Here is a 14,488-nt window from a genome sequence, read left to right as displayed (position 1 = left end):
AGACCACATGCTGTCCACAGGATCCAGTGTGCTAGACCATTTCCAGTCCACAGGATCCATTGTGATAGACCACTCCCTGTCCACAGGATCCAGTGTGATAGACCACTCCCGGTCCACAGGCTCCAATGTGACAGACCACTCCCTGCCCACAGGATCCAGTGTGATAGACCATTTCCAGTCCACAGGATCCAGTGTGATAGACCACTCCCTGTCTACAGGATCCAGTGTGATAGACCACTCCCTGTCCACAGGATCCAGCATGATAGACCACTCCCTGTCCACAGGATCCAGTGTTTTAGACCACTCGCTGCCCACAGGGTCCAGTATGACAGACCACTCCCTGTCCACAGGATCCAGTGTGACAGACCACTCCCTGTCCACAGGATCCAGTGTGATAGACCACTCCCTGACCACAGGATCCAGTGTGACACACTCCTTGCCCACAGGATCCAGTGTGACAGACCACTCGCTGCCCACAGGATCCAGTGTGATAGACCACTCCCTGTCCACAGGATCCAGTGTGACAGACCACTCCCTGTCCACAGGATCCAGTGTGATAGACCACTCCCTGTCCACAGGATCCAGTGTGATAGACCACTCCCTGTCCACAGGATCCAGTGTGATAGACCACTCCCTGTCCACAGGAGCCAGTGCGATAGACCACTCCCTGTCCACAGGATCCAGTGTGATAGACCACTCACTGCCCACAGGATCCAGTGTGATAGACCACTCCCTGTCCACAGGATCCAGTGTGAGAGACCACTCCCTGTCCACAGGATCCATTGTGATAGACCACTCCCTGTCCACAGGATCCAGTGTGATAGACCACTCCCTGTCCACAGGATACAATGTGATAGATCACTCCCTGTCCACAGGATCCAGTGTGATAGACCACTCCCTGTCCACAGGATCCATTGTGATAGACCACTCCCTGTCCACAGGATCCAGTGTGATAGACCACTCCCTGTCCACAGGATACAATGTGATAGATCACTCCCTGCCCACAGGATCCAAAGTGTAGACCACTCCCTGCCCACAGGATCCAGTGTGATAGACCACTCCCTGCCCACAGGATCCAGTGTGATAGACCACTCCCTGCCCACAGGATCCAGTGTGATAGACCACTCCCTGTCCACAGGATCCAGCGTGACTCTGGTGCTAAAATTCTGGGCACTGCCTTTTGGGGATGATGTCAGTGGGGAAATACCAAAATAGTACAGGAAATGTGGGACTTCAGTTATTCGCAGTTATTGGGAGGTTTAGTGGGGTCGATTTCAATAAAGCAGAGAAGGGTAAGTGGAGATTTGATGCAGATGTGCAAAATGCTGAATAGTTTTGAAAGAGTAAATAAAGAAGGACTCTTTCCGGTGGCAGAAAGGACAGCGAGCAGAGGGCGTGAAATTCACTGATTAGCAAGTAACATTCGAAAAGGAATTGGATAAACACTCGGAAGGGAAAATTATGCCATGGTTATGGGGAAAAGAGCAGAGGAGTGGGATAATTGGATAGCTCTCCCAGAGAACTGGTACAGGCAGAAAAGACTGAATGTGCTGAATGATTGTATCCTCTGATCAGGCAAATCCAGGTCATTGTACAAGGATTACCCCTATCATCACTAAGCTCCACACAAATCCTCCCAGTCCCAAGACTTGACTTCTGAGACTGGAGTTACTGTCACCTGACCTCTGCATCGTCAGCACCAATGGTCTCCGTTGCTCTCTCCCTCACTACATAACTCACCATTTCAGCCTCACCTTCTGACATTCCCTGGAATTCCTGCTCAGTCTGACTTCTTAACCCCATTAAGTAGTTGCAGCTTCTGTTGACTCACTTCAATGGAATCAGTTGCTTGAAATGTTTCAGTTCTTTGAGGGACAGGTACAGCTCAAACAGCGTCTCCCCCATCTGCTGGGTCATTTTCGACCTCTCTTCTTCCACGGCAGCACCCAACTCCTCCATCAGTGACACAACATCATCGGCGACCTGCACCAAGCAGATAGTTTTAAGGAAACACTTAGTGCCATTAACCTATTTATCTTAGGTGGGATGCGGGGGGAATAGGAGGGGAGAAGTTCCCATCTTCCTCATGATAATCAGGTGGTCTTGGGCACTGTCCTGGGTTAGGCTCTTCCCCACTCTTTCCAGGACTTTGAGAGATCTGCAACGATGGAGGGGTCTATCAGCAACTGAGCGATTCTAATGAAGGGTTTGTAGTGAGGAACCACAGTGAAGCTGGTCACTCAGACTGGTGGGTGAGGTTGTGGTGGGCAGCATGTTACTCCAGAGGTGCTGACCAGAGTGGCCAGGCAGCTACTATGAAGTAAATGCTGAAGTCTCCTCTGTCAGACAGTGGGAAGGGCAGAAAACAAACCCCTCACACATCCTGACAGCCAGCTCCCGAGAGGTTCCAGGGACCCGAGATCATCCAGTCAGCCAGGAAACCCAAAATAAGCTGGTGGGGAAATGGGCAAGTGGCAAATGGGAGGTGGGAGGGTGGCAGATGGGGAGGGACTGAGATGGGAGTGGAGAAAGAGATTGGGAAAGGAGGGAGAGGGAGTTAGGGAGGGGATGGAGGGAGAGGCCAGAGCAATGGAGAGAGGGAGAAGAGAGGATGAGAGAAATGGAGGGAGGGCAAAAAAAATCAACACAGAGAACTAAAATGAGACAACTTAAAACCGGAGTTGGAGTCAAATAAACTGAGACAATATTTATTTTTCCAGTTTGTGGAGCTCTTGGCTAAATACAAGTCTTTCTCCCTCGGGAAGTTCAGAGTCTCACACACATGGAGGGAACTTGGAGTCTCTGGGGATTAAAGTCCCTGGGTGGGTTAGGGGCTTGGAGTCTCACATAGGGAATATCAGAGTTTCATACACGGTCTTTCTCACACTTTCTCACACAATGAGGGGGGGGAGGGGGGGGGGGGGGTTCTCTGGGCCTGGAAGGATCCAGCATATGGGGTTGGATGGAGGGGACAGATGTGCTCTGAGTACTCACAGCCTCACACAATCTCCTTACCAGTTTCTCCAGTTGTTGATAGGTGATGCTGAAGTAATCAATCTTCACAACACTGGGAAAAGACAGAAATTATTCCAAGTATGAAGAGCCCTTGCTCAGTTACTCCACCCGACAGGGGCACAACCTGCAGAATTTATTGACATGACCACTTGTGCTCGACACCCCCACCGAAAGGGCATCTCTCCGTGCGTTGGAGATGCAGGCATGGGGGTGGGGGAACGCCACCTACAGCTGAGCTCAGTTACCCATTGCGTCAAAACACAATAATTTGTGCAGTCAGAAATGCTTGCCGTGTTCCACAAAAGTTGCCTCTGCCCCACAAGACTGTTGAGGAATTCATTGGGGATAGTGCAGAGGGAACTTTACTGGGGACCTATCCTGTCCCGTACATGTCCTGGCTGTGTCAATCAAACACACGGGGCGCAATTTAACGGAAAAAGTTCAGAGTGTCATTTTGGGCACGATTTCCTGGGTGTTTGCCTGATGGCCGCACCAGCAAGATCGCGGCACGTATCTAACGGCACGTAGTGCCGAAAATCAGCCCCCACTAGCTTCATGCTGGTATTGGCTTCCCACCAGCTGATTCGCCAGACTCGCACCCAGCACCTCCCCGCTAACAATGGGGAGCTGCTTTTAAACGCTCGCTCACCAGGGTTCGTGAAGAGAGCGCTGGATGCCATCCTGGTTCTGAATACCCACGCGTTGATAGTAGGGGTGATAGTAGGACCTGGGTCTCCTGGCAAAGAGGAAGGAGGTTCATGCAAAGTTTGACCTATTGTCCACGGCGAAAGCAGTGTGTCGGTTGATAAAGGCGAGGGTGCTTCTCAAGGGTGAGGGGGGTAAGGGGAGAAGGCAGGGCGTATGTTGGCAGGTCAGCTCCGTATGGAGGCTGCAGCGAGGCGAGATAGTTTGGGTGTGGGACAGGACGGGGGAGTTGGTGATGACTCTGGAACAGAATAATAGGGTGTTTGAGGAGTTCTATATGGACCTGTATAAGTCGGAGCCACCAGAGGAAGAGCGGGAGATGAGGGAGTTTTTAGGTGGGTTAGAGAGCCTGAGGTTGGGGGTGGTGCAGAGGGCAGGGTTGGAGGAGCCGATCAGGGTGGAGGAGGTGAAGGTGGCGATTGGGAGGATGCAGGCAGGGAAGACGGCGGGGCCAGATGGGTTCCCGGTTGAATTTTATAAAATATTCAAGGATATGCTGGCGCCACCGATGGTAGGAATGTTCAAGGACGTGATGGGCAGGGGTGACTTGCTGCAAACGATGGGGCAAGCCTCCATCTTGTTATTGCTTAAAAAGGATAAGGATCCGGTGGAGTGTGGGTTGTACAAGCCTATGTCTCTGCTGAATGTAGACACCAAGATATTGGCAAAGGTGTTGGTGTTAAGGTTGGAAGGGTTCCTTCTACAGGTGATTGGGGAGGACCGGACGGGGTTCGTAAAGGGCAGACAGCTGGCCTCGAATGCGAGGAGACTGTTGAATATGGTGCTTTCTCCGGGCAGAGGGAAGGGAGACGGAGGCGGTGGTACCGATGGATGTGGAGAAGGCGTTTGATCGGGTAGAGTGGAGTTATTTAATGGCGGTATTGGAGAGATTTGAGATTGGGTCGAAGCTTGTAGCGTGCATGCAGCTGTTACATAAGGAGCCGAAGGTGAGCATGGGCACCAATAGTATGAATTCAGGATATTTTGCATTGCACTGGGGCACAAGGCAGGGATGCCCCCTGTCCCCCATTCTGTTTGCACTGGCTATAGAGCCATGGCTATTGCACTGAGGAGCTCGGGGTTGTGGTAGGGGAGAGAGAGGGGGGTGTGGAGCACAGGGTGTCCTTATATTCAGATGACTTACTGCTGTATATTTCAGAACCGAGCTTTTCGGTGGGGAGTATAATGGGGTTGCTTCATTGATTTGGGACATTTTCAGGGTACAAACTGAATTCAGAGAACAGAGAGTACTTTATGGTCTCCCCTCCGGGAGTGTGATAAGTGGAGGGGGGGGGGGCTGCCCTTTCGCCTGGTGCATCTCATTTTAGGTATTTGGGGATGCAGGTTGCCCACGATTGGGCAGGGCTTCGGAAGTTTAATTTCACTAGCATGGTGGGGAGGGTGAAGGCTGACTTGTTGATGTGGGACAATCTCCCTCTGTCCTTGGTTGGTACAGGCAGTAAAGATTCATGTTTTGCCGTGATTCCTGTTCTTGTTTCAATGCCTGCCGGTCTTTTTGCCCAAGGTGTTTCTTAGGGGGGTGGACAGGCTATCTTGTTTGTTTGGGAGGGTAGGATTAGGAAGGTAATACTGAAGAGGGGACGGCAGGCGGGGGGACGGGGGGTATGGCCTCCCAAATCTGATGTATTACACTTGGGCGGCAAATGCAGAGAAGATTCAGGGATGGAATAGGGAGGTGGGGGCTTTTGTGGGTGAGGATGACGGTGGGTTCTTGCAGGGGATCGGATTGTGGACGCTGGTAATGGTGCCGCTCCTGATGGTCCCAGGGAAGTATTCGGTGAGTCCAGTGGAGGTGGCTACGCTGAAGATCTGGAGGCAGTTTGGGCACCATTTCAGGTTGGAAGCTGGGTGGGGGGGGGAATTGCCGATTAGAGGGGATCACGGGTTCGAGCCGGGGAGGATGGGCGCAAGGTTTTGGGGATGGGAAGAGAAGGGGATTAAGGAAATGAAGGATCTGGGGCGAAATTCTCCGTTATCGGCGGAAAGTCCGCCGATCGGCGCAAAAAACGGCGCAAATCCGACTTGCGTCACGTCGGAAAAGTGGGTCGATAGTCTCCGGCCTGAAATGGGCTAGCAGCGACGTAACGGGATCCGCGCTTGCGCAGTGGTTCACGCCGTGCAGCGTCCTACGCGCCGCACGGCGTGACGGCTCATAAGGTCGCGCAGCTCCCCCCCACCCGACCGGAACACCCGACCGCAACACCCGACTGGATGGCTGGCCGTCGCTCAGCCCCGAGGTTCGAGTCAAGCGATGTGGAGGTGCTCCTGGACGCGATGGAGCAGAGGAGGGACGCCCTGTATCCCGGGCACGGCCGCAGAGTTGCCCCACGCCACAGCCGGCGTCTGTGGAGGGAAGTGGCAGAGGCCGTCACCGCTGTGGCCCTGACACCACGGACAGGCACCCAGTGCCACAAGAAGGTGAACGACCTCGTCAGAGCAGGCAGGGTGAGCCTCCCCCATATCCCCCCCTCCTCCATATCCCCCCCTCCCCCATATCCCCCCTCCCCCATATCCCCCCTCCCCCATATCCCGCCCTCCCCCATATCCCGCCCTCCCCCATATCCCGCCCTCCCCCATATCCCCCTCTCCCCCATATCCCCAAGTGAATCCAGCCCTAACCTTAACCTCTGCAATGCACGCGCAACCGATGGCGTGCATTCATATACCTGCCTAACAGTGTTGCCTTTTACCCCTGCCACCCCCCCCCCCCCGCCCCCCCCACCCCCGCCACAGGAGAAGCGCGCTCACAACAATAGGGAGCATGTGAGGACTGGAGGAGACCCCGCTGATGAGAGGCCACTGACCGAACACGAGGAAAGGGCCCTGGAACTGGCTGGCGGACCTGAGGACCGGGAGGTTGCTGATGCAGAGGTCGGGGGCGTACTAGCAAGTGAGCCACCGACAGCCCATCCCCATATCCCCCCTCCCCTATATCCCCCTCCCCCGTATCACCTGATCACTGCCTGATGTCTAACCATGCATGCTTCATTGTGTATCGCAGGACCAAACGTCCAGGCACCCATCCCCGCAGATGCAGACCGCCCGCAGGATGCCCCTCGGAGGCCACGGGAGACGGAGAGACCCGGACCCTCCGGCATGCGACGCCCGCAGGATGCCCCTCGGAGGCCACGGGAGACGGAGAGACCCGGACCCTCCGGCATGTGACGCCCGCAGGATGCCCCTCGGAGACCACGGGAGATGGAGAGACCCGCACCCTCCAGCATGCGACGCCCGCAGGATGCCCCTCGCACACCACGGGAGACGGAGAGACCTGGAGCAACAGGGAGACGACACCCCCGTCACGTGCGAGAGCGACCACCCAGCGATGAGGGGGGCAGCCACAAGCCCCCGTCACATCCGAGCCAGGACACCACTACCCGGGACACCACTACCCGGGACACCACTACCCGGGACACCACTACCCGGGACACCACTACCCGGGACAGCACTACCCGGGACACCACTACCCGGGACACCACTACCCGGGACAGCACTACCCGGGACACCACTACCCGGGACACCACTACCCGGGACACCACTACCCGGGACACCACTACCCGGGACAGCAGTACCCGGGACAGCACTACCCAGGAAGACGAAATACCGGACAGTGACTCAGAGTGGATGGGTGGAGACGAACCCCCACCCCAAAGTGCCATGGACTCAGGGTGGGACGAAGAGCACGACACAACGCCACTGCTGTCACCAACACCCTCCACCATCGCAGAAACACTCACCTCGGTTGGGCACTTTAGTGATGAGGCGTCTGGTACACTCACTGGTGCGCACAACACAGCCGTCCCGGTACAGCAGGTGGAGGTAGGAGCAGCAGAGGGGCCGGGCGGTCGGAGGGCAGCCCAGCCCAAGCGAACATCTGCCGCCCAGATGGATCCCGGGTTCCTGGAGTTACCACACCCACACATAGATCCGATGCAACCACCGACCCGGAGACAAGCGAAGAGGGTGACGGGCGGCTTGCGGCGGCTGCGGTCGCAGGTGGAGGAGTCCACCCGCGTCCAGGAGCTGGGAGTGGTGCCGGTCATGCGTGCCACCCAGGCCGACACCGCACGGGTGGCGTCCGTGGTGGAGGCAATGGGTGCGACGGTGTCAGACATGGGGAACGGTTTGCGAGGCCTGGGGCTTTCCGTGCAGGCGGCGTCTGTGGCCCAGAAAATGGCTGCCCTCTCACAGGAGGCCATGAGCCAGTGCCAGCGCCAGATGGCAGAGGCGCTCAACGCCATAGCCCAGTCTCAGCAGGCCATGGCCCAGTCTCTGCAGGCCATGGCCCAGTCTCAGCAGGCCATGGCCCAGTCTCTGCAGGCCATCACTGAGGGCATCGGCGCCAGTGGCCATGTGCGAGCCGGCGTCGCACTGTCACAGACAGGGTTTGCCAACCCCCTGGGCTCCATGGCTGCAAACCTGCAGACCCCTGTCGATACCAGCACGGGCCTCCAGGACTGGCAGCGCCAGATGTCGGGGGGGCGTCGGGTGGCCAGTCCGTTCGCATCCCCCACCCATGTAGAGGCCTGGGGGCCATTGGGCACCCCGAGGGAGGAGGAGGTGGTGTGGTCCGTCCCGGCTCCCGCTGTAGGGGAGGTCCCGGTACACTACGACACCTCGGACTCCCCCCCTTCCGTCCCAGGTGCATCGGGTGGGCAACGGGCAGGACAGGCTGGCAGCTCGCCAAAGTGTGCGGGGGTGTCATGTACGTTGAGCGCAAGTGTGTGTGTGAGGGATGGTCTTACGTCAGCCCCAGGTGAGTCTGCCCCCTTCCCCCTGGGCCGCCATCAACATCCCCCGGGCAGAGGACGGGACCGTGCGCTGCAGTGTCACAGCCGCATGCAGGGATGGTCCGGGTGGATGGTGGTACTGTGGCCATGGGTCAGACATAGTCCAACGATGTAGAGCCAGGAGCTCACCGCAGGGCGGGTTGTCATCATCCTCCATGGCCTGCGATAGACACGCATCCACCCGCAACTGGGTGAGCCCGGCCCGTTGTGCCGCAGGTGGATCGGCAATGGGGGGGGGGGTGAGGGTGCTGGGTGGGTGGATGGGTGGGGGGTCGGCTGTTGCCATGCTGTGCGGTCTGTGGCCATACTACCCGATTCCCACACCCATCTAGTCAGTGAAGCGGGCGTCTATCAGTCTGTCCCGTGCCCGCTGGGCCAGCCGGTAACGGTGGACAGCCACCCGCCTGTGTCTACCCCGTCTGCCCTGACCATTACCCCCATCCCCCTCATCTGGGGAGGACTGGGCCTCTTCCTGCTGCTCCTCCACTCCGCCCTCCTCTGCCTGCGGCACATCGCCCCTCTGCTGGGCTATGTTGTGCAGGACGCAGCACACCACAATGATGCGGCCGACCCTATCTGACCGATACTGGAGGGCGCCCCCAGAGAGGTCCAGGCACCTGAAACGCATCTTCAGCACGCCAAAGCACCTCTCTATCACTCCCCTTGTCGCTACATGGGCATCATTGTAGCGGTTCTCCGCCTCATTGCGTGGCCTCCGTATAGGAGTCATCAGCCACGATCGCAATGGGTAGCCCCTGTCGCCCAGCATCCAGCCCCTCAGCTGGGGATGGCGTCCCTCGTACATGCCGGGGATGGATGACCGCGACAACACGAATGAGTCGTGTACACTGCCTGGGTGACGGGCGCAGACGTGCAGGATCATCATGCGGTGGTCGCAGACCACCTGTACGTTCATCGAATAGGTCCCCTTCCTATTAGTGAACACGGTCCTGTTATCTGCAGGTGGCCGCACGGCGACGTGCATCCCATCGATCGCGCCCTGGACCATGGGGAACCCGGCCACGGCAGAGAGGCCCACGGCCCGGGCATCTTGGCTGGCCCGGTCCACGGGGAAGCGGATGTAGCAGTGCGCCATGGCATATAGGGCATCTGTCACTGCCCGGATGCACCGGTGCACCGATGTCTGCGATATGCCGGACAGGTCCCCACTCGGTGCCTGGAATGACCCCGTTGCATAAAAGTTCAGGGCCACCGTAACCTTGACGGACACGGGGAGAGGGTGTCCCCCGCCAGTGCCACGCGGTGACAGGAGTGCCAGCAGGTGGCAGATGTGTGCCACGGTTTCCCGGCTCATCCGGAGTCTCCTCCTGCATTCCCGGTCCGTGAGGTCCTGGTATGACTGCCGGGGCCGGTACACACGGGGCGCCCTCGGGTGCCTCCGTTGCCGTGGGGCCGCGACGTCCTCCTCCCCCTCCTCGTCCTGTCGGTCAGGTGTCCCTCCAGCCTGGGCGGCTGCCGCCTGCCCCTCTGCAGCAGCCTGCGCCGCCTCTCTGGCACGCTCCTCCTCCTCCTCATCCAGGGCAACATAGACATGAGCGGCTGCCGCCACGGCGGCCAACATCGCTGGATGATCTGAAAACATGACGGCCTGGTGGGGGGAGGGGAACGACGACATGTCATCATTGCCCATATCCCCTCCTCCCCCCAGCCAGGTGGCATGGACCACATGGGTCCAACTGTTGGAGGCTGGCACCTGGCCAGGTGGACCAACTCACTTGCCCTCCCATCCCCCTCCCCAGCAGGGACCCCCCCCCCCCCGGCACGGACCCCCCCCAACCTCCACCCCAGCACGGACCCCCATCCCCCACCCCGGCACGGACCCCCCCATCCCCCTCCCCGGCACGGACCCCCCCCCCAACCTCCACCCCGGCACGGACACCCCCAACCTCCACCCCGGCACGGACACCCCCATCCCCCTCCTCGGCACGGACCCCCCCCCAGCCTCCACCCCGGCACAGACACCCCCATCCCCCTCCCCGGCACGGACCACCCCCCAACCTCCACCCCGGCACGGACACCCCCAACCTCCACCCCGGCACGGACACCCCCAACCCCCTCCCCGGCATGGACCCCCCCCAACCTCCACCCCGGCACGGACCCCCCCCCAACCTCCACCCCGGCACGGACCCCCTCCCATCCCCCTCCCCAGCACGAACCCCCCCCCCAACCTCCACCCCGGCACGGCCACCCCCAACCTCCACCCCGGCACGGACACCCCCATCCCCCTCCCCGGCACGGACCCCCCCCCCCCATCCCCCTCCCCGGACCCCCCCAACCTCCACCCCGGCACGGACCCCCCCATCCCCCTCCCCGGCACGGACCCCCCCCCAACCTCCACCTCGGCACGGACCCCCCCATCCCCCTCCCCGGCACGGACCCCCCCCCCCATCCCCCTCCCCGGCACGGACCCCCTCCCAACCTCCACCCTGGCACGGACCCCCCATCCCCCTCCCCGGCACGGACCCCCTCCCGGCACTCCCCCGGAGCCCAGCCTATTCTAACCACCCCCCCCCCCCCCCGCCGCACCCACACACACAAGCCGTGTGGAGAATGACGCCCCTGTTTCTGGGAGAGCGATTTGTGAGTCTGGAGGAGCTGGGCGAGAGGTTTGGGCTGGCGTGGGGCGAACGTTTGAGGGACGGAATGTCCATAGAGAGAGTTAAAGCGAGGTGAGAGGAAGAGTTGGGGATGGCGCTGGAGGAGGGTCAACGTGATGTTGCGGGGGGTAAATGCCTCGACTTTGTCACGAGGCTGGGGCTGACGCAGCTGAAGGTAGTGTACAGGGGGCACCTTACAAAGTCTCGGATGAGCCGGCTGTTCGAGGGGGTGGAGGATGTCTGCGAGCGATGTGGAAGGGCCCTGTGAACCATGTACATATGCTTTGACCCTGCCTGAAGCTGGAAAAGTTTTGGACGATGATATTCAGCATCATTTCGGGGGGTTTACATATGGACGTGGAGTCCAGTCCCCTAGAATCCATATTTGGGGTGTTGGACCGGCCGGAGCTGCAGGCAGGTGCGTGACAGATGTTTTAGCCTTCGCCTCGCTGATCGGCCACAGGCGGGTCTTGTTGGGTGGAGGTCAGCTTCTCTACCCTGTCATGTGAGAGTACCTTTAAGAAATGGGTGTTTAAGAAATGTACCTTTAAGAAATGGATGTTTATTAGTGATGTCAAAGTGTGTGTGGAGCTGGGCTGTCTGTCAGCTTTTTACTTTCATTTTAGGCTGTTTGCTGCAGGATGTGTTTTAGTTTCGTTTTCTGTGTTGGAGCTGAAGCTAGACAGAGGTGTACTGTTGATTTCTCTGCCATGAAAAGACTATCCTTGATCATTTGGTGAATTCAGAATTATAAATGTTCTCAGTAGTGAATGTAAACCTAATGTGCTTCTGTTAAAAGGTGTTTCTTTTGTCTTCTGGATGTTGTTTAGGAAGTTATTAAGGATTACTTAGTGTTGTATTCTTTGGGGGGTTGTATTTGCATTAATGGTTGCTAAGATGGTCACTGTATGTTTTAAAAAGGTTAACTTGAGTTCATAGAATAAACATTGTTTTGCTTTAAAAAATACTTTTCCATTTCTGCTGTACCACACCTGTAGAGTGGGCCGTGTGCTCCCCATACCACAATCGATAAAAGTGGTGGGTCAGGTGAACTCCATGATACACTTTGGGGTTCTCTAAACCCTGGCCCATAACAACCCTGTGCCTCTGCGTGGCGGGGGGGACCTGCTGGAATTTTTGTCCCTGGATAAAGTTTGCTGGGGGTGGGGATGGGGGCGGGGGGTGGGGGGGAGTATTGGGTTCTACAACTGTTCGGCTTTGTTTATCTTGCATTTTGAGGATTGGTTACCATTGATTGCTGGGGGGGTGGGGGGAGGGGGGGTGCTTGGTGGGTTGGGAGGTGTGTGGGTTTGTTGCAAATTGTAACAATGTTGAAAATTTGGAATAAAAAATGCTTTTTAAAAAATGCTTGCTCAAATTTCACTCTCAGTCAGCATGCAAGCATGGTACCATGCAGAGCTGCTCCACGCTTTGGGGTTGCTGACTTGGCCAGGCTTCTGCACGCCATGGAGGCGAGACAGGACATTAGAGATTCAGCAGCAGCAGGGCCCCCAATGTCGCCTGGGCGGCAATGGCAGCAGCCGTCAGTTCAGGACACTGTGACCAGGAGGACTATTGTACAGTGCAGGAAGAGGACCAAGACCCTCCACCAAGCTGTCACGGTAAGTGGACATGGGTCCCCTGGCATTGTTCTGCCTGCCACACCCCTGACCTCTGCCCCCACCCTCTCTGATCTCCAACCCCCCCCCCCCCCCCCCAGTAGAAATCAGTCATTGGCACCTCACCCTCTCCCCATATCCAATCACTGCGCTTGTGCCCCAGCGCACCCTGGCACCTTCCAGCACAACCCCTCCATGTCGAGGTGTGGTGCCCACACATGCCACGTGTCTTAAACCCCCCCTTACTTGACGTGGGGGTTGGGTATCTAGTGTTGTTGCTAGGGGGGAGGGAGAGGTGGGGAGCTGCTTTGCTGACAGGTGCGGAACCGTTACTAGGGGACAAATGGGAGGTCGGGAACGGCAAATGCCCGATGGGGGGCTCGAGGAGGCGGAGGGCGCGAGCCAGAAGCTGGCCTAAAAAGGGTGATGGCTAGTCGGGGGGGAGAGGGGGGAGCCCCCCAACCAGGCTGATTACATGGAACGTTAGAGGCTTGAATGGGCCGGTCAAGAGGGCTCGCGTGTTTGCGCATTTGAGGAGGCTGAAGGCGGACGTGGCAATGCTACAAGAGACACACCTAAAGGTTACAGACCAGACGAGATTGCGAAAGGGGTGGGTTAGCCAAGTATTCCACTCAGGGCTGGACTCAAAGACCAGGGGGGGTAGCGATCTTGATCAGCAAACAAGTGGCATTCGAGGCAGGGAGAATCGTGTCAGACAAGGGGGGTAGGTACATAATGGTGAGTGGGAAGCTGGAGGGGGTGCGAGTGGTACTTGTGAACATATATCTCCAAATTGGGACGATGTGGAATTTTTGAGGCGGGTGTTCGGTAAGACCCCAGACTTAGAGTCACATAACCGGATTATGGGAGGAAATTTTAACAGTCATTGATCCGGAATTGGACCGGTCAAAATCCAGGACAGGGAAGAGGCCGGCTGCGGCAAAGGAATTGAAGGGGTTTATGGAACATATAGGGGGAGTAGACCCATGGAGGTTTGCATGGCCAAGGGCGAAGGAATTTTCTTTTTTCTCACATGTCCACAAGGTATACTCGGACATCAACTTTTTTGTTCTGAGCAGGGCGCCACGACCGGGGGTGGTGGATACTGAGTAATCGGCAATCGCAGTGTTGGATCATGCCCCACACTGGGTGGATCTACGGGTTAGTGTGGAGAGAGGGCATCGCCCGCTGTGGAGACCAGATGTGGGGTTGCTCGCGGACAAAGCGATTTGTGGGCAGGTTAACAAGTCCATCCAGAACTACCTGGAAACAAATGATACGGGGGAGGTCTCTGCAGCGACGGTCTGGGAAGCTTTGAAGGCAGTCGTCAGAGGGGAATTAATCTTGATATGGCCCACAGAGAAAAGACGGAACGGGCTGTTAGCGCACCAACTCAGGAAAAAGGAGGCGGCCAGGCAGATAGGTAAAGGAAAGAGTAGAGACGGTAATACTGTCCTGGACCCAGCGGGGGTGAATGAGGTGTTTAAGGACTTTATAGTAAACTATATGAGTCGGAACCCTCAGCTGGGGTGGAGGGGCTGAGGCAGTTTCTGGATCAGTTGAGGTTCTCGGGGGTGGAGGAGGACCTGGTGGAGGGGCTGAGAGCCCTAATTGAGATTGAGGAAATAATTGAGGGGCTGGAGGGCATGCAGTCGGGCAAGGCCCCGGGGCCTGACGGCTATCCGGTGGAATTCTATAAGAAGTTTTCAGAGATATTGAG

At 57.6% G+C, this 14,488-nt stretch overlaps 1 protein-coding gene across 1 annotated transcript in view; it reads right to left on the bottom strand.

Annotated features, from left to right (window-relative positions):
- Positions 1-14,488, bottom strand: part of baiap3 (BAI1 associated protein 3) — a 281,399-nt gene that overhangs the window by 73,350 nt on the left and 193,561 nt on the right. Inside the window, exons 20-21 of the mRNA XM_072481213.1 lie at positions 3,016-3,067; positions 1,832-1,983 (exon numbers count right to left, since the gene is read on the bottom strand). Of these exons, the coding sequence (XP_072337314.1) occupies positions 1,832-1,983; positions 3,016-3,067 (204 nt within the window). The remainder of the gene's footprint in view (positions 1-1,831; positions 1,984-3,015; positions 3,068-14,488) is intronic.

The sequence above is a fragment of the Scyliorhinus torazame genome, chromosome 17 (assembly GCF_047496885.1).
Source record: "Scyliorhinus torazame isolate Kashiwa2021f chromosome 17, sScyTor2.1, whole genome shotgun sequence".
Lineage (NCBI taxonomy): Eukaryota > Metazoa > Chordata > Chondrichthyes > Carcharhiniformes > Scyliorhinidae > Scyliorhinus > Scyliorhinus torazame.
The sequence above is the reverse complement of the archived record's forward strand: the minus strand, read 5'-3'. Positions and strand labels throughout refer to the sequence as shown.